This window comes from Tasmannia lanceolata, unplaced genomic scaffold (genome assembly GCF_043159265.1).
Source record: "Tasmannia lanceolata isolate RefF3 unplaced genomic scaffold, GAP_Taslan_0.1 ptg000006l, whole genome shotgun sequence".
NCBI classification, from domain to species: domain Eukaryota; kingdom Viridiplantae; phylum Streptophyta; class Magnoliopsida; order Canellales; family Winteraceae; genus Tasmannia; species Tasmannia lanceolata.
The window spans coordinates 48,303,602-48,326,467 of record NW_027518683.1 but is presented as its reverse complement, the minus strand read 5'-3'; the positions used below and the strand labels follow the sequence as shown (position 1 = coordinate 48,326,467).

The 22,866-nt window shown below is 37.8% G+C and overlaps 1 protein-coding gene across 2 annotated transcripts in view; it reads left to right on the top strand.

Annotated features, from left to right (window-relative positions):
• Positions 1-13,020, top strand: part of LOC143880426 (putative UPF0481 protein At3g02645) — a 29,493-nt gene extending 16,473 nt beyond the window's left edge. The window contains exon 2 of one of the 2 annotated variants that reach the window (XM_077383427.1): positions 12,230-13,020. In XM_077383427.1, the coding sequence (XP_077239542.1) occupies positions 12,230-12,871 (642 nt within the window). In that variant the 3' untranslated portion in view covers positions 12,872-13,020. Of the gene's footprint in view, positions 1-12,199 lie in introns of both variants that reach the window. The other variant, XM_077383426.1, reaches the window with a different exon arrangement.
• The last annotated feature ends 9,846 nt before the right edge of the window (positions 13,021-22,866 follow it).

The following is a 22,866-nucleotide window of genomic DNA, read 5'->3' as shown; positions in this document are numbered from 1 at the left end:
TATACAATTGGACTACCTAATCAATTCCCAAAATTCTCCCCTTTTTGGCAACAACAAAAAGGTAGGGATATGCAAGTGTGAGGGCAAGTGGGGTGTCAAGATGAAGAATAACTCATAAGAGTTATTCAAAGTGTATATGATGTGTCAATGAAGCTCATAGAATACTTATCAAAAGAGAAAAACAAAGTTAAGAGCATGATAAGCAGATTTTGTTTTTAATTTGAAAAGATATACATATTAAGCACAAATATGGGGGCAATAGATCATGTACACATATCATAATGATCTATATAAACATGAGTATATAACCATTAGGCTCTCCCCCTATTTATTTGTCATTGGCCCTAGGAGAAACCTATGTGAAAGGACATGACAGACAGAATGGTTGAAAAGATGGGTGATTTAAACACTTGGGCTTCATTTGCAACTTGCAAGTAGATGAGTATCTACCTGAGCAAGAATATGCTCAGATGGATGACATAACCATTTAGGTTCACAAGTTGCTTCAAATGGGGGTTTTCTTGTCAAAGGGCAGACAAGTCTCTTCCTGAGCATGAACATGCTCAGAACTATAAAGTAACTTTTGAGTTCCAGTTGCTTGCCCTTAGAGGATTGTATATTTGCAAGTGATAGCTCCCCCTGACTATGTGCATCTAATTTAAATGTAATAGTTCAAGGCACATAGAACCCATGATTTAATTAATCACCTTTAACCATTCGGATTGCTCCATTCATAAACCAATCACACTTTGAATATGAATGGATGATTATTAGACAGAGGATATGAGTTTAAGACATATGGTCTAATAAACACATGGATAAGATAGTGAAATTAATAAGGTACATATCCATGGCAATCAAAAGATCATGGATAAATAGATGAGAACCATAAAGCTCAATATACATGATCAAAATGGAAGATTAATACCACATATCTTTTATCACTTCAAGAAATGATAAAAGTGGTATTTGAAAATCTCTCGAAAGAAGTAAAACTGAATTTCTTTTCTTCTATCTGGCACTCTTCTACTGATGAATGTTTAGAAGAGCTTAGATCAATGCTTGACCCTTTCTTCCATGTAAGGGAGCATCTTTTAAAGTTCTTCCCGGATTGAGAGATTGGGTACTTGTTTTAACTCTTCTCCTTCATCAAAAGGTCATCCTTGAAAGGATGATCATGAAGTACACATGCCAGACTTTAGACAGAGTCTTCAATTTTCTTAGTCTCTGTTCATCATTCACTGTGGAAGAATGTAGAGATGGACAGAGGAAAATTGAGTACATCTACCATCTTATTACATCTGGCACGATGGAAGGAGACAAGTACCATAGACAAGTTGCGAAAGACATATGATCTGAGTGGGGTCCTCTGAAGCTAGAATCTTGGAAGAGATGATGGAACATGACAAACTCAAAAATATTTTTATATCATCCCTCTTCTAAGAAATTGTTATTGGCCTTTGATAATTCTTATAATTCAAAGCCTGACAATACACAATGATTATAGATAAGAATGTAAAAGCACAACCATTGGAACTTATCATGATAACATATTTTCATTTAAAAATACATGATAAGAGATTACTTCATATACAATGAGATGATCATCTCAGGCATTGTCCAATGAAGAAGGGTTCTAGAGATTTTTCAAATTCTAGAACAAGATACTTATCATTGACAAAGATAGAAACATATAAGTCTATCCAAGATAAGTATAAGGCCAAAAAGGATATGACACTAAGGCACAAGCAAATGGATCTTATCAAAAGATGAGAGATGATCTCAAATTTAAAGAATAGGACAAGACCCAACTACAACACATATAGAGCAAGGTGGCTCCACATGAGTGTACTTATCATATGTGATGCACATCACACATCATATGATAAGGTGGATGGACAGACATTGAGCATGCATAGCTCTCCCTTTGTAAGTGACTCATACAATGTATGAATCCAAAGGGCTGTCCAACCACATGGACACCAAGGGATTTAAAGGTGAATGATTTTCAAACCACCCTTGGGCCACTAAAGCATGATTGCTATAGGTAGTCATATGATACCAAAAGAGGTGACAACCTAGCAAACCAAGCTCCCCCTAAATATGTGCAAATAATATATATGTATATATAACACACAAGACACATATGGCTTATTATGGTTAAGATGCAGGCTAAAAGCCAAAGAAATTAGTGTTTAAATTAAAAGTGAGTGTACACTCTCCATTTTACTAGGTAAGAGGACTAAGAGTACCAATTGAGTGATTTTTAAATTTAAGTTTACCATTTTTAACGTGTACCCAGTAGCATACAAGGGGAAAACTATAGAATATATATATATATAATATCAATTAAGCACAATTCTATAGGACTTGGACATTATAAGAGGGATTAATAGAATCTCATGTCTAAGAGAGACATCTATGGCTGATTCAATGAGAGCATTCATGGATAGTTTACCATGTTTGGACACACGAATCATGGTCCAAACATCTATGCCTATATCCATAAACTACCTTATAAAAATAGGGCATTTAAGCACAAAGTGCAAAAGGCCCATGAAAAACCAAGATGTGTGGGAAACAAGTGTTCCCATCACAATGTGTTACATGATAACCACAACAATGAGAAACTGCCCAACAATGGTACTAGATTCCTATGACATATTCAATTTTACTCAATTGATTTCATACATTGAATCTAGACTCACTTTCAATTCTCTTCACAAACAAAGATATTCATGCAGGACTGTAGAGAATAATCCAAGGACTTATAGAGAATGTCAAGTGATGAACACTTTGGAGACATGCATTCCAAAAAGAACTACTATGACTAGATAATTTTATCTTAGTCATGAGAGGATATTCATTTTAGGCCTTTTTGGAATACATCAATTTAACCCATTAAGATTTCTTATGCATTTAATGACAATCATTAAGCACATAAGAGTGGGTTAGAAGGATAAATAGGTGCATAGTAATAAACATACTCACCTAGGGCAAGAGATATGTCTAAGAAAGGATTTGAGTGGATTTCCTTAGACATGGCTTTTAACACTCAATTTTGCTAGAAATGCTATTCTACCTAAGTTGAATATACCAAATTCTAGCAAATGCCAAAATTGTCCTACAAAGAGTTCAAGAAAGATATGAATGAACTTGAAAGATCAATTTGAACTCAAGGGCAAAAATGATGGTTAATTTTCATGAAAACACACATATGGTTTTCACATTGAATTTTCTATTGTGGCTTTTCTTGTGGATGCTAAGTGCACAAGTGATGTGATTTGTACTTAGATAGGCTTTTCAAAAAAGATATTCAATAATGCACAAAAATAAAAAAAGATGTGATCATTTAAGCTCAAATGAATATAGATACATTGCAAGTTACAAGCATCACACATATGAGATTTATATTCATGAATAAAAGGATATGACAATTAAGCTCAAATAATCTAGATACAAAGAATGAATCACTGAATTGAAGTATCTCGAATGAATGCGAATGATATGACAATTTTAGCATAGCCCCTAAACTAACTCATTCACTAATTAGTTCAGACGGAATCTTTTGGAACCCAAATCCCTTTGGTTCCATCCAAGTTTGTTTGTGGGAGTGTACCTTTTCTTATCCAAACAAACTTGTTAGATTTTACAATTCCAAGCTTACACTCAGAATTGTGATGCCCAACTCTACCACAATAATTATAATTGGTAGAGGAGGAGCAATTAGAATCATAAGATTTTGAAGGATGTTTATCTTTTTCTTTAAGAAGTCTTTGATTCTTAATAGAGAGTTATTCATTTATTTGTTCTTCATTTTCACAAACATGTTTATATTTTTCAACAAGTTCAATGTTTGTGATTTCAAGGCTTTTAATTTTTTTCTCAAAGGCATTGCATCTTTGAAATAAGTCAACATTTTTATTTATAAAAACTATGCTCAATTGACTTAATTTCTCGATTCTTTTATTTTTATTTATAAAAAATATGCTCAATTGACTTAATTTCTCGATTCTTTTCAAACTTTCATTTATTTCTAATTTAAGATTTTCCATTTGAATTTTCAAATCGGAAATAGAATGTTTGAAAGAATTTTCTTTTGCAAAAGATTTTTCAGAAATCTCTTTTTGTCAAGAAATTTTATCATTTGAAAAGAGACAAACATTTTTCTCAAAAATGTTTTCTAATGAAGTCCAAATATCTTTTGCATTGATGCAATTTGAAATATTGTTAAAAATGATTGGAGTTAAACTACAACACAATAAAATCATAGCCTTTGAGTTCAAGGAAAATAATTTTATATCACCTTCAATGCATTTCCTTGAAATAGAAATTTCCTCTTTAATGACATCTAAAATGTCATTATCTATGGATTTGAGATAGGCTTGCATTTGTGCGTCCCAAGTTTCATAATTCGTTCCATCAAAGAATGGAGAAATTAGGGTGGATCCGCCTTTCTCAAAATCCATATGGATTGTCACAGTTCTTTTCTCTTGTAGATTTTTAAGATTTAAAAATATCTTTAAGAGCCTAAGCTTTGATACCAAATGAAATACAGGTGTGACAATCCAAGAGAGGGAGGTGAATTGGTCAATTAGAAATTTGAGGCTTAATTATGCGAGATTAAAAATTAATCCATTTAATTAAACATTAATTAGTCTAACCCTTGTTTAAATATGTATATCAATAAAATCTAGGATTTAGATTTTATAATTATGCACATTTAGCTAACCCTTGTTCAAATAGATATTAGAATGCAATTTAGGGTTTAGACATTCAACTTAAGTGCATTCACTAACCCTTGTTCAATTAAAGCATAAACATAAGTAAGGTTAGAGATTACCAATCACCACGCGTGCAAGAGAGAGGAGAGAGGAGAGAGAGAAAGCATCCACACCACAAGAGACACCAAGTTTTTATAGTGGTTCGGTCACAACTTGACCTACTCCACTCTTCCAAATTTAGCTCCTTGGGTACTCCACTATGGTGAGATTTCAAGCCTAATCTCGAAGGTCTTACGATAAGCTTTTCCATTCTGAAGGGCCAAAGCGAAGCCTCTCGCACGAAGCCTTCTCACCTTTCTTGGGCCGAAGAGGAGACCCTCGTCTTCACCTTTCTTTACGGGCCGAAGAGAAGACCCTCTTCTTCACAATTCTTTCCAGGCCGAAGAGAAGACCCTCACATGAAGAACAAAGAAAAATGTAAAACTCTCAATGCCTCTTAATAGGCTGATTACAACTTTGTAAGCTCACATTCACTCCAAGAAATAAACAAATAAAAGCCCTATGGAGTGCCTCTTGATAACATGTAGAAATGAAAGATCAAAGATGTTTTTGCTTTTGAAATAAAACTTGAAGCTCAAAGAGAAATGGGATTTGATCTTTCTCAAAATGTTCAAAAGCTTGTAGAGATAGGTTTTAATCATGTATATATAGAGTATTTGAAAATATGACCGTTTGGGGTAAAACTGTAAATAATAGGCTTGAAAAAGTCAAGCAGAAAACGCCCCAACGGCTAGTTTGCTCAACCGCGGCGGTCGACCGGGCTACAGTGGTCGCTCGCTCCTATTGGGCGCCCTATTCTATTTTCAAATTTTTTACCGTTGCGGTCTACTGGCCACATGGCGGTCGCTTGGCGAGGGCTAACTGTTTGTTCAAAAAATTTGGCTCAAAAACCTATCCCGGGCGACCGACCCACAGCGGTTGGCCGCCCAAACCATGTAGGATTGTTCTGTTTTGAAACAGACACATATCCGCGGTCGTCCGGCTTGACCCGGTCGACCGGCCCGATAAAATTCTAGATGGCCTGGATTTCCAGGTTCCATCCCGCGGTCGCCCGGCATTGCTCGATCGACCGGCCCTGAGTGAAATTCCATTTTAACTTTAAAATCCAGGGGCTTTTGGGCTATGGTCTTTGGGCTTAATTCAAAGGTTTTCAAACACATTTTTGGGTGTGTTGATGGTTTTCAACGATGTAAAATGTTAAGCATAAAAACTATTTGAAAACCTTTTGAAAGTGCATTTAAACATAAAATCAAGAGGACTCCAAATACATTCTAAAAATAAGAAACTTGAGTCTTCTTGGAATGTCTTGGCTCCTTTGCACTTTCCTGGACTTCTTCGGCTTGGGTGAACATTTTGACCTTGTCTTGGCTCTTGTGACTTCTCCTCCAATCTTCAATGCATGTTGAGGTCCTTGAGGCGTCACCATGGCATGTTCAACTGCAAGCTTCTTCTTGACACTTGCTTAGGAACTTATGGGATCTTCATGTTGAGCTTCTTGACTTGAGCATCGTCAAATGAGGATGACTCCAATGTAGGTGCAAGCTCTTGGTTCCTTTGCTTCTTGATCCACAAGCATGTGTTGTGTAATGGCAATTATGACATGAAAATCCTGTATATAACACAACACTTCAAAGCAACACATAGTCCATAAATGCTATTCAATTTGGTTTGCTAGCATCAAAACAAGAAGGTAAGGTGAATGATTAACCCATGGAAACCCTTGGGCTTAAAGTTTCACTACGGCCTCTATCTGCCAATTGAAGTGAAAGTGAAAATTCTTGTGCTTCGATAGATCTAAAAGGTATATGTGTTTTCGAATTTGAGATCTAGTATAAGTCATTATAGTATGCTCTTCATTCCACTCTTTAAGCGATCTTCTGATTTTACATATGAATAGAATTTTGTAGCATGGCAATACAAATAAAGCACCAGATGTTTGAACTTAGTAGTGAGACCCAACCCTTTGAATCCATTAGAATATGAATGTGTGACATTTAGAATAATCAATTGGCGTTTAGAGCTAAACCCTTTTGAATTCTACCAGAATATGATTATATGAACTTCGGCGGATCAACATGTGATGCATGTCTGACTCCCTTAAATCCTGTCAAATTACGACCATGTGAACTATGATATTTGACATAGGTCTTGTGTTTGATTCCTTTGAACCCAATTAGATTGTGATCGTGTGAGACTTGACCCTCCGTCCCGTGCTAGAAAACTTACCTCATATGTATTTTGCCTTGTTCGAACTTCCCTGATAGACCGGAAGAGACCACCTTTGTTGTTGGGGAATGACACCATTCATGTTTTGGACCCCACCTTCAGAAATATTTGAACTTATAAAACGACTCTGAGGTTGCTCGAATCCTATAAGTGTATCCTTAAGTTGTATATTTGGACGCTTGGATTGACTTGCTTTAGGGCGAGTATTAGAAGAAATCACTGCGAATGTATTCCTTAGATATTGCGTGAACCTATGGACATAGTGATACTTTCGATTCTTCTAAGACACAATGTTACCAAATCTTTGGATAGGGTCATTTTGGAAGATCGACCTGTTATAAGCCACCGTAAATGCTTAACCTTTTTCTAACCTTGTGATATTCATGAGTTGGAACTCCAAATACCTTTAAACAATGTTAGTTTTGTCATTAGTGCTTGTTAATTCTGATAAACTTGCTAATAATCGTCTATTTTAAGAGTTAAGAAGGAATGGGGAGAAAATTCAGATGACTGGAGTGCATAGTAGGAGTTGGAAGGATTTGTTTGTGACAGGATATTGATCGTTTGAGTGTAAAGAATTAGCAAAGTAACTTTCCAAGAAGAAAGAAATTGTGTGTCAATTTTGAGAACGCCTTCGCGCGGCTCAAAGTCGACAAAAGAGCTATGTCGATGTCAAAGGAAGAGTATTGGAGTTCCAAGTGCGGGACCATGTATTTTTGAAAATATCACCTACCAGATGTGTGACGAGATTCAGAATCAGAGGAAAGCTTAGCCCCATATTAGTGGGTCCTTTTGAAGTATTGGAAAGAGTTGGAAAGGTGGCCTACACATTTACTTTGCCACCATCTTTAGCGATGGTACATAATATTTTTCACATATCCATGTTGAGAAAGTATATACCTGACCCAAATCATGCGATCGAGATAGATCCGGTTCGGTTGAGAAAAGATTTGGCATTTGAGGAGCAGCCGGTTCGTATTGTTGATCGAAAAGATCAAGTGCTTAGGCGGCGCTCGATATCTTATGTGAAAGTGCAATGGCAAAACCATTCCGAGCGTGAGGCCACTTAGGAACTAGAGGAGAAATGAGGAAAAAATATCCCTTCCTATTTGATGATCCGGGTATGTGAAGAGTTAAATTTCAAGGACGAATTTTTTGTAAGGGGGGTAGAATGTAATAACCCAAAAATACCCCTAAGAAAATATTTGTCCCCTCTCTTATGAGAAGGTATTTTCATCCTTGTAGTTTAAGTTTCGGTTGGGGATTCTTAGTGGGGTTATAAATATCTCTTTTGAGGATTTGTGCAGGGATTAACCCTAACCCAAATGGGCACAACCCCCTAGAGAAACGTTTTGCGTGGAAAGTGAAGAAGACCAAGATTCTAGAACGGAGAACGCAATTCGAGGTAAAATCCATGTTCTTTGAGGGCTTTTGGTACTTAGAAACCCTAAAAAGATAATTTTTGTGCTTGTGGATGATGTATTGAGGGTGTTTTCTCATCTTTGGGAGTGTTCCATGGCAGATCTTTGGTACCTTGGGGGTCAATCTTGTTCTTGAATCCCCATAAGACCCGAGATCACCTTGTCCGAACCTCTGAAATCTGAATATTATGTGATTTTGACCTAGAGTTTGATTTTCATTCGATCCCCATGCGGCAAGTTTCCACCATCCGGATCGGGTTTGATGGGTTCCTTTTGTCATAAGGAATCCAACCACGGACGAATTAGAGGTGTAGAGATCAAGTTTGGACCTTCCAAAGTTATAAAAACCTGGAAAAGCGGAGTCTGGGTACTGGATAGTCGACTAAGGTGGGGTAGTAGACTATTTAGCACTTTGAAATCTCAGAGTGCATACTGGATAGTCGACTAAGCCTGGATAGTCGACTAAGCAGTGCACAAAAATACTGTTTTGGCACGTTTGATTCCGAAACTTGAATCTATGAATTTGGTTGCATCCTGTTGTGTCTCTATTGATTAAATGGCATTGCTTATGTCATTAGGTCACAGACCTTGAGTCCGGGAAACCTTCGAAACAAACTTCTAGGTAGGTGATAATTGATCAATTTAGTGCCTTGATTCATAATCGTTTTTTACCATCAATGATCCAATTTCAAAATATGATCGATTCCTCTTAGAACTTTGTGAATATTTGACCCCAACTACATTGGTTTAGAATGCCTTATTCAATGAATTGTCATCGTTGTGAAATGCCATATGGAATTTCGTTTTTGAGCACCCTTGAGTGGTCTAACCCCATGAGACAAATGAACTTCTTGCTTACTGTTTTTCTTGATCCATATTTAGTACTTTGTATCTGATTAGCTCTCATTAAGTATTGTTTGATATTGATTCTTTTGTCATACATGTTACACTTCTGATTCATGTGAACCTTATGAACTGTGAACACTTCTGTGAGGCTTAGGTTACTATGAACTTAGATCTACCCTCGCCAATGGCGTTGCATGGCTTTGGCCTATATGAAGATAAGAATTTAGATCCCTCCAATGGGGGCCCTGTCGATAGTTATATGAATTTGTTCCGACATCACAGACAGTCCATGTAGAATAACTTGTCATTAGAGCCACGATGTATTGTGGTATATATATTATTGTTTTATATGACTAAGCTGATGACCTGGAAGTGTATAAGAACTACGAACTTTGATCCCCTTTGAATAAGAACTTCGATTCCCTTGAATAAGAACTTTAATTCCCTTTGAATGAGAACTTCGAACCTTTGATCCCTATGTATAAGAACTTCGAACCTTTGATCTCTATGTGTAAGAAATTTGACGCTTTGATCCCTTTGTATAAGAATTTTGAACATGTGATCGCTTTGTATAAGAACTTTGTACCATTGACCCTTCGTGTATAAGAACTTTGTACCATTGACCCTTTGTGTGTAAGAACTTCGACCTTTGACCCTTTGTGTATAAGAATTCCGACCTTTGACCCTTTGAGTATATGAAGTCTGACCTTTGATCCTTTGTGTATAAGAACTCCGACCTTTGACCGTTTGTGTATAAGAATTCCGACCTTTAACCCTTTGTGTGTAAGAACTCCGACCTCTGACCCTTTGTATAAGAACTTTGTCTATTTGACCCTTGAGAATAGAAACCTCGTCCTTTGACTCCCATTCGTATAAATATATTGTTCCTTTGATCCTTTGTATGTCTTCTCTTTTGAATTGATTTATTATCATGTATTTGAGCTTCGACTGATGGTGGATTAAGATTTTTCAAACGTTGATCCTTGCGGCGTTGACAAAGGAGCTGATGCTTAGATTCCACCATGATCACGTTTTAGTTGATTTCTCTTTTATTTGCTAGTGAGTACTTTTGGGCAGATGTAATAAACTATGTTAATTATTTCCATTTATGGGTAGATGGGAGTGCGAGAGTTTGACTCACTAATTTATGTAAGACTTTGTTATTGCTTCAGTATCTATTTTGCTATGGATGGTTCTGACAGTGCTTTGCTAGCCTTGTATACTTGTGGAGTTTACTTTGCAAGTGTACGGCGCTGTTATGCCCTTGGCCTTGTCTACAGTTTGGGGGCGTGACACTCTCCATTCAAGTATTTTCTCCACCTTTCCCTTTTTCCTCTCTTTTCTTTCATTTTTTTACCATCTGTAATGCCTGCCAGCAGCATTCATCGACACCTCCATCGTCTTTGAACAAGGGTCACACGACCCACCTCCCATCTCGAGCCATTCGGACACCTATCGGTGAAAACGAATCCGGGGAACCACTAACCCCTTTTGTTGGATTTTTCATCTCGTTATCATAGATAAGGTTGTTTAGAGCTTTTTTTTCTCTCAAATCAGAATTTATGAATTATATAGTTTCAGCCTAGAGCTATTTTGTTGCATCTCGTTGCAGAGCTTTCAGCTAGAGTACTTGTGTTTATCTGTTCTACCCTTCGTATTTCAGTTTATTACAAATAATCTCTTTATTATATCCCTGCTGCTATTGTTTGTTTCCAATCCTTGACATAGAAATTTCAGTTCTTGCTGTCTTACACTATTGTATCTAAAGCATTAAATTTTCAATTTTGGTCACTTAGAATAGTTACTTAACTACAGAGACCAATCTTTACTGTTTTGTTCCACCTACTAACACACCTCATATCTTGTTTTACGGAGTTAATTAAAGAATTAGCTCTGTACTGTTCTACATCTTTGGATTGCTTTGTATAACTACCACCTTATTTACTTCTTATTAGTTGAATTCACAGCCGCTGGAATTTTGAACCCCAAATATCGTCCATCTTTATTAACTTTTATTGACATGGTGTCTTTGTCTTATTGACACATATTTTCATCTTCTATTCTACTAGCGCACATATTGGAATGTGTTGAAATTGATATTAAACGCACAAATTGGAATATGTTGAAATTGATATTAAAAGCACAAATTGGAATATGTTGAAATTGATATTAAACGAGTGTCATTAATGATCAAATTCAAATTTAAAATTCTCTCTAGTGAATATGTTCAAATTCAAATATTCGAGACTTTAAATTTTATTAGTTTTCAGGTTCCTACCCAGAAAAACTAAACTGTGGATTTGTTGTAGCCCTTTATCTTATATATGGGATGTTGGTTTTGATTGCTACCAAGACCATGTGGGTCCCCTCGTGATGTTCTATAAGATCGACGGTGCCTCTTTGGAACACGAAAAATGCCTTTTACCACAAACACTAAGGGTGACTTTATGCTTAGTTATTCTTTATTTGCATTCATTTGTTTTAAATTTTATTAATAATGATTATTTTGAAATGATATTTGCATTCCCTTGACAATCCTCTCTCCAGTTTACACATCTTTAATTAGCTGTTGCATTTTCAAAAAGCTTTCCACAGCCAATCAAAAACCTGTTTAATGAAGAGAGGGGGTGCATAACAAGGGAGTCAGGAGAATCAATTCAGTGTCTCTGTGAAACAACCAATTATTCCAAAAGCTTAAGGTGTTAGAGTTGGTGTTATTTAATCGTTTATACTTGAACACTCCCCTTCAAGGAGTTTTTGGGTTTTGAAACCAGGACCTACCGTGAGGCAATGGCTCCGATACCATTTGAAACGACCAATTACTCCAAAACCTTAAGCTGTTAAGAGTTGTTGTTATTTAATCATTTATACTTCAATGGTCTTAACTATCAAAAGCTTTATTTTTATTTTTTCCCATCAAAGTGCACAGCCGCCTCTCACTTTATGGCCCAGGTTAGAGAGGACCTGCTCGGAAGCCGAAGATTAGCACCACGAGCTCAAACTCGAATATCAATCATCCATTCGTCGGTGACAAAACTTCATGAGGCCGGGGTTAAGTTTGTGAAGCTAAATGATATTGGCATCAATGACATTACATTCAGGAACCGTACTCTCTATCTCCCTTATCTTAAAGTTGATGACATAATGGAAACCATGTTCCTAAATTTCATTGCCTATGAGCGGCTTGACTCGGTAGCAGGATACCAAGTGATTTCTTACATCTTCCTCATGGGCAGTCTCATTCGATCCGCTAAGGACGCAAAACTGCTCGCGTCCCACTATATCATTCCCGAGTCACATGAGAGCCAAATACAAGTGGTAAAGTTCTTTAGGCAATTCGGAAATGGCATTCGCATCGATGAGGCAAGTAATTTGGCCAAGGTGATGAAGTTGTTGCAAGACTACTACATAAAGAACAAAGACAATTGGTTGACATGGTCCAAGAGATCAGTTAGGGAGTGGAATACCACTCTAGTCAGGATATACTTCAAGAGCCCTTGGACTCTCATCTCTCTTTTGGCAGCAGCACTTATGTTGGCCCTCATGATGGCTCAGACTTACTATGCTAACAAGTCTCAGTCCAAAGCCAAATGAACTTGCTACATCCTTGGAATACTGACAGTCCGAGTTTGGGTGTGTTGGAAATGAGCTAGACCTAATATTCTTTCTTTCTGCTCTTCGTAAGATCTATAATTCCAACAAAATAATAAATACATCTAAAGAGTTTACATGTATGCTATGAAGCTTTCTTGGTAGAATGTTGGTTACTTCTTGGGTTGCATGGTTTATATTAAATAGATAACGAATATAATGATACCTTTCAAAAATAAAATAAAATAACGAATATAATGATGGTAGAAAACTATCTGTCGGGAAAGTTACCTTACTCCTACCACCATGAGAATTGCTTCGGTGCGAGGGCAAAAGGCAAAATCGGAAACTGTTTTTTATGTTTTCGGAAAACCTGTGTAAAAGAAAGGCTTGCTTGGCCACGAGTCTTGTGTGGAGGCTCTTTGTGTGTTTGCCTGCAAAGAGGAGGAGAGTGAGGAGTTAGAAAGAGAGAAGGGAAGAGAACGAGAGAAGGGAAGAGAAATAGAGAAGAGAGAAGAAAATAGAGGAAGAAAATAGAGGAAGTGGGTTTCTTCTTGGGGTTCCAACTTGTTTTTTTCTTTTTTTATTAATTCTTTTGAGGTTTTCTCTCTGGTTACTCTTGGTGTACGGTCTTAGGTTTTGAGAGAAGCAAGGAGAGGGTTGCGGGTTTGTGGGTTTTGGGTTTAATCCATTGTAATCATTATATATTGTTATTCTCATAGTAGAAGATCGTGTTTCTCGCCTGTGGATGTAGGCTTGGCCGAACAACGTAAAATATTGGTGTTCATCTTGTGGCTTGTTTTATTTTCTACTTTTTCATTAATGTATGCACGATCGGATCGGGTTTGCTCGGCGGATTTTCTCGACACTATCTAAAGATAGAAGCCTAATTGGTGATATACAAGTAAAGAGGATGGAATCAATCCAATATTTTAATATAGAAAGAGATATCATGGACAAATATCCTAAGACACTAGGATTATCGTGGTTTCACAACGCCCTATTTCGAACTATGGGGACTGCATTGAGTTTGCCTCCCTAGCATACATCATCAAATCATCAAAACTAAGTAAATTCATCAGCCACTTGATCCGTGCTAGAGATAAAGTGAACTTACAAGACAACTCGAGCAGTTGTCTAGAGTATGCTTAATGTGCTATATGCTTAGTATGTGCATGAAAAGTCAAGTTGGCTTCAATGCACATGCACTAATGCTGTCGTGGTAGAGTGACGGGTGACTAAGAATTGGAACACTAAGAACTTTGAGCAGGGCTTAAATCTAGAACATATTGGTGATTGTGGTTGCCAAAGCATGATACTCGGCCTCATTACTGGAGTCGGTGACGATTTGTTATTTCTTAAAGCACCACAAGATGAAATTGGGATTGATAAAGATAGTCCTTTGAATAGTGGAGCCATGATCATATAGTGACCTTGCCCAATCAACATATGAGAAGTCCTGAAGAGAAGTATCATGAAGAGTGAAAAGTAAGGTCATGATCAATTGTACCCTTTAGCACTGGCTGATACAATTTACGACTTCTAAGTGAATCATGGTGGGTTTGTGCATAAATGGACAAACTTGATTCATGGCATACAAGAGATCAAGTCTTTTTATTGTGAGGTACTATAGGGCTCGAAAAACACTTAGATAACTGGTAGCATCTAAAATATCTCTTTCTAGAGTATAAAACTTTAATATGCAAATAGCTCGAGTAGAGTCATGCTTGGCACTAAGCATATCAAATCGTTGTATAGGATCTATCATCTATAGGATACTTAAGTTGTTTGTGTGAGAGTCATACTGCTGGTAGACTTGTGGATACTCCTTATATAATCCAAGCCAAAATGACAAATGCATGGCTCCTCTCTGTTGACTACTTACACCACTACTTTATGAGGAAAAACCCAAGCAAAACCTAAGCGTTCGACATCAAAACTTTTATTTTTGGGCAAAGAAGTGAGCAATGATTAACTTAGAGACATCCCTGGTAGTATCTAGGGATTTCAATGCTATATTGGCAACCAAACAATGAGTTTTGCTGGCATGGCACCCAAATGTCAAGCAAAACCTCTAAGCCATCCCGGCTTTTGTGCAACCAAACAGAGCCAAATGTGCGTTAATATTCCACGCATGCCAAATGTGCATTTTATATGAGCAGGATAAGACGAGAATGAGTCAAATGGTCGGAGCCTTTATTGTTAATATCTTTGAAGTCTATGCCTTGCTGTTGATGCAGGCCATTGGCCATGAGACTACATTTATGGCTTTAAATAGAACAACCACCAAAGCTATGATTGGTCTCAAAGACCAAGTTTCAAAAGATCAACGTTACTTTTTGATGGAGGAGTCCAATTAACTATGATTTTGAAGAAATGCTGTAAATACCCGAATTTGCCCTCCCTTTAAAAATTCGTCCGCCCTATGTGAACCAAGGGTATTTTTGTCATCAAGAGTTAAATTAGAATTATGGCTTCTTTAGAAAAGTCTATAAATAGTCTCTTAAGGAGAATTGTACAGCCATTAAAAAATCCTAAACTGTTTGTTCCAGCCCTAAGAGGAGATTTGTGTGGAGAAGGAGAAGAAGAGCGCGCGATTTGGAAAGAGCGATCGCGGATCGAGGTAAAATTTATAATCTTTATTGGTTAGATGAATATAAAGAATCCTAAAACTAGGATCTAATGAGACTTGTTATTACGATTTAGATGGTTAGGTTTGGTGTAAAGAATTATATAAGAATTTAGGGATAAAATTATGGATCCCTAAGAAACTAAGAATTTAGTTTTGAAACCCTAAAAATCTAGGTTTGGGTTATACCCTAAAAGCTTATATGGCAATTAGATCTAAGCATTTCAGAGCGTGGAATTAGGTTTTATGGATTCCTCTCATCGATATGAATCCAACGGATCCAACCACTCGCGGTTTGGAGTTCAAACGAATGAGTTATGACCGTTGTAGTGTCAAAAAGGGTAAAAAATTGCATTTTGGGGAAAACTGGGCCCGCACAGGCGTGGACGACTGGCAAAAATGGCAATCATCTGTCTGTGTGACGTTGGGCAAATTGAAAGGTTCCTAGACGTCCGGCAAAGTTCCCGGACGTCCGGCCCGGTAGTTTTTCCCCCCGACAGTTTAAACTTTGGAAATTCATAACTTCTTCGTTTCTCATCTGTTTTCGACACTCTTGTACTCTAAGAAGATGGCGAAAATGCGTTCTTTTTGTTAAAAACAGTTTCAAAATTTTTTAGAGACTCTCTAATGATTATAATTCCAAAATACTAAAATGAACCCTATGACGGTTTACCAGTTATTTTTTGAAGGGGCACCAAAGAGTGTCTTGTGTCAGTAGGATGATATATATGTCTAATAAGACTGAAATTAATGATGAAACTCATGGAGAATATTCATATTCTTGATTGTAGGTGATTATGAAAAGAAAAGTAGTTCAATATTAAGGTACGTAATTTCGTACTACTTTAGTGATATGATTCGTCATTGAATGATATGCCTTTCTAATTTGTACTTCTCTAATCTCTTTGAATATGTGAAATCTATGATAACCTTAGCTTTTGATTTGGGTCTTGCATGCTTATCCTTTATTGAATACAATCTATTGAATTTTGTATTCATTGATAGCCTACGATTTTCGCATTGAATATGTGACCCTTTTGATACAAGAACCTTTTGATCATTGTATACCTAACTATTCGGGAAAATCTTGTGGAACCCATGTGAACCACAATTTTTGAAACTTTGTAAGTACCTTTGGACCTTTTGAATATGTGAACACTTTTGTGGAGTTTTAGGTTATATGTGAACTACAAGGGCTCGCACCAATGGGGGTTGTACATTTGCTTTTGGGTCCCGTCAGTGGGTGCTATCGCTGACCCTGTCGACAGGTATATGAGCTTAGAAACTAGTTTCAAACCGTAGGCAGTCAGATAAAATAACTTGCTTTTTGGGCTAAGCCGATGACCTTTGGGTGATTTCGTATCTTTTGATCGCTTTCAGTGATCTCTTAAGACTTTGTGACTCCTCTCATTGAGACCCTTTCTAATGTGATACTTTGAAATATGACTTTGTGAGCTTTGTTTCCTCAGTTATTGTATTTGTATCAGTCACCTCATGTGTATCTTATACTATTTTCGTTTACCTATTGACCTTCTCTATGTAGCATGCTTTGACCGCACTTTTGTAGTGCGTTATTATGTACTGAGCTTTTCAGCTGACTCTGGTTATATTAACATTTTTCAGAGTTTAATCCTAGTGAGGTGAACAAGGAAGAAGAAGCTTAGTTTTGGAACCGTAGGAGCCTGGAGATTTTATTTAGCTTATTTGCTTTTATGTCAAACAACGAGTATTGGTAAACAAATGTGTAAGACTATGTCTATTTTTTTTTATTCAAGGGAGAGTTGAGATTTGATTTGGCTATGTTGGGTCCACATTATTTGAGAAATTGATATTTTAGTTATGAAATGACAGGTTTATTTCTGTTATTGCTTTGTAGCCTTGTATGCTTGTCGGATTTATCTTGCAGGTGTATGGCGCTGCCACGTCCTACGCCCAGGGTGATGTTTGGGGCGTGACAGAAAAGTGGTATAAGAGCCTAGGCTTTAGGTCGTAGGTGTTAGAGATTTGAAAAGTGAGGATTGAATGGAAAATCTGGATATTAGAACCATGTAAGTTCTTAGCTGATTTTGAGATAGTGATTTGTGACCTTCTTGAACTAAGAATATAATCATTGACTTGCCAACCAAAGGAATCTTAGGCATGACGTAGTTAGAATCTAGATTACGGTACTAAGAACTAGTGGAATTCCAGGCTCGAATACATTGTGTGACCTTAGGCTTGTGACCATATAGATTGTTACATGTTAGCCTAAGAATTCGGGGATTCGAAGAACCCATCTTATGATCTTGAGAACTATTAACTACTTGTCGTGAATAAAGATGATAACACTGGAAACTAATGAAACACTAGATTTGATTATGTACACTGAGACTTAGACTGATGACCAGTTAAGCTATTAAGAACTAGGCTATGAATTTATGGATTTTGATAAACCGATTTGTGACATTAGGGGCTAATAAGTCCTAATATGAATCCAATAATTATCTGAGAGTGTAGAAAACGTGAAGTGTTTATTCGACTATGGGAGAATCAACTAACCATCTACTATAATTTTTGTAAAAGTTGAAGATCTGAATTTTAAGAAAATTATCATTTATGTTGAGGATATTAACATCAATGATGAATAACTAAGAGGATGGCATGATGGACTTGTGTGCATCGGGACGGCTGGTTTGCACACGAGTTAGTTATGCTATTTAGAGACTATATGATCGACTCACGTCCACCGGGGACGCTTGGTTTAGCATGTGGGTAAGTCGTGTTGGAATGAGATGAGATGTTACGACGGGTTCGTATGCACCAGGGACGCTTGGTTCAGCATGTGGATTAGTTGTACTTGTGTGAGATAACATAGTCTCTCATAAGCATTTAGAGCCTTTAGTTTCGCATGTGAGTTGGCTGTGTTGGTATGGAACAACATGGTGAGCTTGTATGCATCTAGAGTGCTTAGTTCGACATGAGAGTTAGTTATTTATGGGATATGACAATATAGTCATCTCATTTGAACTAGGGGCATTTGGTTTAGCATAAAAGTTAACCACACTGGTATGGGACGGTGTGGTGAGTTTGTGTGTGAAATTCCACTTAGCAACCCAAGAGGGAGTGAATTGGGTTTCTTTTCAAATTTTAAGGATTTTGAAAACTTAGATTGCACTAGTTTTAGATTGAATAGGAAATAAAAAATAGTATTTAAAGCAATAGTAAAAAGCTTACCACAAGGGAAGAGGTGAAGAGACAAAGAAGCTTTGACGCAAGGATTTTTATAGTGGTTCGGTTTTAGCTCAAGACCTACTCCACTCTTCTCAAGTTACTCTCCTAGAGGATTCCACTATCTTCTCCAAGGAACTTAAATACGGCGTTCCTTCCGCCTTGTACAAATCGAGCTTCAAGCTCCAAGGGTCTTCTACGGCGCCCTTTGTGCCAAATACAAAGAAGATAAAAGGATTTAGCTTGCTTGCTTCTAGATAGGCTAATTTAAAGTAAAGCTCACTCACTCTCACAAGAACAAGATGAACAAATGAAAGTCCTAAAGTCTTTCAAGAATAATCAAAGGAAAAATGGCACAAGAGAGAGATGGAGAGTGAAGATCTTGAAGAGAAGGAGAATGATAGCCTTTTAGTGCCCTTAAAATATTTGTAAACTCCTTAGGTAGTTGCCCAAGAGTTCCAAGGTTCATATATATAGAGGGGAGAAAAATACACAATTTTTAAGCTCCCAATGGTTTTCTCGGACTCCGGGCTCGGAGCTCCGAGACCTATTTTTTTTGAACCTGGAACAATTCTCGGAGTTCCGAGAAGCCTACGAACAGCAGATATTTTCTTATATTTTTGCTGTCTTTGTTTGGGCTTTTGAAACTTTGATTTATCAAGTTAAATGGAATGTCATGAGGGTCCAACAATGTTGGGACACCACTATGAACATTCACTAACCAATTAAATTCTATCTAGGTTGATTTTAACTCTCTCCTTTGTGCCATAGACCTAGATTATACATGAGGGACCATTTACATTTTAATTTCTACTTGGTCTTCAATCTTGTTGGCACCTTGTAGAGGCTTTGACATGTCTTTATTCAACTCCATTGATGCTTGAGCCAAGCTTGAACTTTTGAGATGATTGTTATTTTTGTTAGGCTAGAGTTCAACCTTGTCTTTGAATGCCTTTGAGATGGTGATGCCTTCTTCATGCCTTTGATATCACTTTGAGCTTGAATGATTTGTCGTTTGTCATGCACTCTTGAGGATGCTATGCTATCAACACCATAACTTTGCCAATGGAAATCATAAGTGTATAAAACCTTTATTTTATAACAAATTGAGTTTGTTAATCATCAAAACATTTCAATGGGAGTACTTGTTGAACCCTTGGGCTAACAATCTCCCCCTTTTTGATGATGACAAACATAATTTGTTTTAGGGTAGGAGCTCCCCCTTTAGGGATGAATAAAACAATTTGGGCTCCCCCTAAGAGTTTGATTTAATTGAACATTTAAGGCATTACTTTTAATGATTGAAATTTGATTGCAAAATTATAAGCATAGAGCTTTGCTCCCCCTTAATATATGCATGTTATTATGAGTTGGGAGCTCAAATATTCTCCCCCTTTTGTCATCACCAAAAAGGTGGAACAAAAGGAAAGAGTGTAGGTGAGAGCCAATGAGACAAGTGAAGTGCAATGCAATAGAGAAAGCATGCACAAGATAAGGTATCCAAGCAAAGAAATAAAACAGAGAAGCACACCGCACAGTAAACCAAAGAGATAGGTATATATAGATGATGTGAAATGGCATACATAAAAGTGCATACAACCAGTCAAAGGACATAGCATCCACGACACATCATAACAGTGACAGAAGTAGATAAACCGAATACATCCCAAAAAGATCCAACTGACTATAGAAGCATCTAGATAAGCTTAATATAAAGAGAAATCTGAGCAAGACAGGAGCCATCATCAGAGAGCGAAAGTCATCTACTGCTGCGGAGGAGGCGGTGGCTGATGAGAAGAACTGCCCGGCGCCTGGCCCCACTGGTCACCGGAGAGGTAGCGATAATAGGCGGCCACTGGTCATCAACATGGGTAGTCAAGGTCTGGAAGCTAGTCGAAATCTCAGAGTTGACATGGGTAGACAGCTGCTCAAATTGTGAGGCAATAGATCGTTCAATAGCCTCCTACATGTGAGCTAAATCCTGGCGAGTGCAGAACTGAGAGGTATCCTGTGATGGCTGGGGTGCCGGTGCAGCCTGGTCCTTGGCTTCGTAGCCTCCTCCATCGTCAGAATCAATGTCAATCGCTGCTTGATTGAGAGCCATGCGGTTAAAGGTCTGAACATCAAATGGGGCAGTCGGAGTCATGGTCATCTCTCCATCCAAGATGATGCCAAAGTGGCGGAAGACACGGGTGAGAATCATGCCATATGGCAAGGAAGAGCGGTAACGGCCAGGGGTCTGAAACATGTAGCGAAACATGATATAAGGCAGACAGAGCTGGCGGCCCTCTAGGATGCTGTAGATAATATATGCCTCTAAGGGTCTTAGGGCTTCACGCATCCCAGCACGAGGTATGAAGATGTGGTACATGAAGTTATGAAGCATGCGCTCAACTGGAATGAGGTCGGCAGATTGTACGGGCATATTGGGGTGGTAGCGCCGTGTTATCCGACCATAGACAGTGTCATGATCAAGATCATCAAGTGAATGTGTCCCATCTTCCGGCCAGAAATAGTGTAAGAGGCCCTCATGGCTAATTCCAAGAAGTGTGGCAAAAGTGTGATAGTTGAGTTTGATGACAGTTTTCTTGATCTTGGATTCAATTTTGAAGAAGGAAGGGGAAATGGTGAGATTGGCATAAAAGAGACGCACCAATCGAGGGTAAACGGGTTCGTTGAGGTGAAGGATGGGTGTCCAATGAATGGCATCAAATTTTGCCTGTAAATCAAAATTTTGAAGGACAGGGGGATCAATGTACCTGCCTGTGAGGAAGCCCCTAGTGCCGACGTCGGCCCAGAGTTTCTTGGCCTTATCCCCAGTGAAAAAGGAGTTGGACACAACCTCGGCCACCACAGCCTTCGCCTTCTTCCGTAAAGGCCCTTCTTCATCGGGAATGTCTTCAGGAACGTATTCGGGGTCTGCAGCTTGGGAGGAGCCTCCAATGTTGAGATTTTTGGTTTTAGGAGGCATGACGAGAGAAAAATGTGGGTGGAGAGAAAAATAAAGAAGAGAAAAAGCCCTAAAATGGAGGAAAAAAGAAGAAATAGAGAAAGGAAGAAAGAAAAAATGAAGGGTTTGAATGAAAAAACTAGGGTTTTTAGGAAGAAGAGAGGGATTTGGAAGGGAGAAGAGGGTTTTGGAGGAAGAGGAAGGGAGAAAATGAAGAAAAATAACGAAAATGGAGGTAGGGTTTGAAGAGAAATGGAAGGAAGAGGGAAAGAAGAGAAGAAAAAATGAGAAAAACTGAACCGGGTCCAGGGATTTAACGCTCCTGGCCCGATTCTCGGAGCTCCGAGAAAAATCTCGGAGTTCCGAGAATACACGTATTTTTTATTATTTTCTACTGGCCTGATTCTCGGAGTTCCGAGACATTTTCTCGGAGCTCCGAGGAACACCTGGACGAAATCTCGGAGTTTCGAGAAATTGTCTCGGAGTTCCGAGAACCTTTCCAGGTGCCCTCTGGCCATATTCTCGGAGTTCCGAGACAAAATCTCAGAGTTCCGAGAGATTTTTTTTTTGTAGGGAGGACATAGTTACACACATACACATAGATATATATATATATATATATATATGTGTGTGTGTGTGTGTGTGTGTGTGTGTGTGTGTGTGTGTGTGTGACATTGCAAGTATAAACCATGATCCAATGCATGAATTACACATATGACTTACCGAAGGTTTAGATGATGGCACATGGCCAAAGTTTTAAGTATCTTAATTAAGGGTGATGGTACCGACTCCCCCTTGACATGAAGTGGGCTATGGGTACCAATTGAGTGAGTTTTAGAGTTAGGGTTGGATCATCTAAAACCATGTAGTCACTATCAAAACAAGAGATATATATATATATATATATATATATATATATATATATATAGATATATACAAGGAGAATTATGTCTTCTATTCATGCTTCATGTGCAAACTCTTTGACTTGATGCAAGCTCCAAATGTTGAGTCCACTCCTAAGGTCACAAAATTGATCCTCATTAAGGGGTTTGGTGAAGATATCCGCCAATTGTTCATTGGTGTGGATGTACTTAATTTTAATATCCCCTTTTTGAGAATGATCTCTTAAGAAATGATACCGTACCTCTATGTGCTTAGTTCTAGAATGTTGAATTGGATTTTTTGTCAAGTTGATGGCACTTGTATTATCAC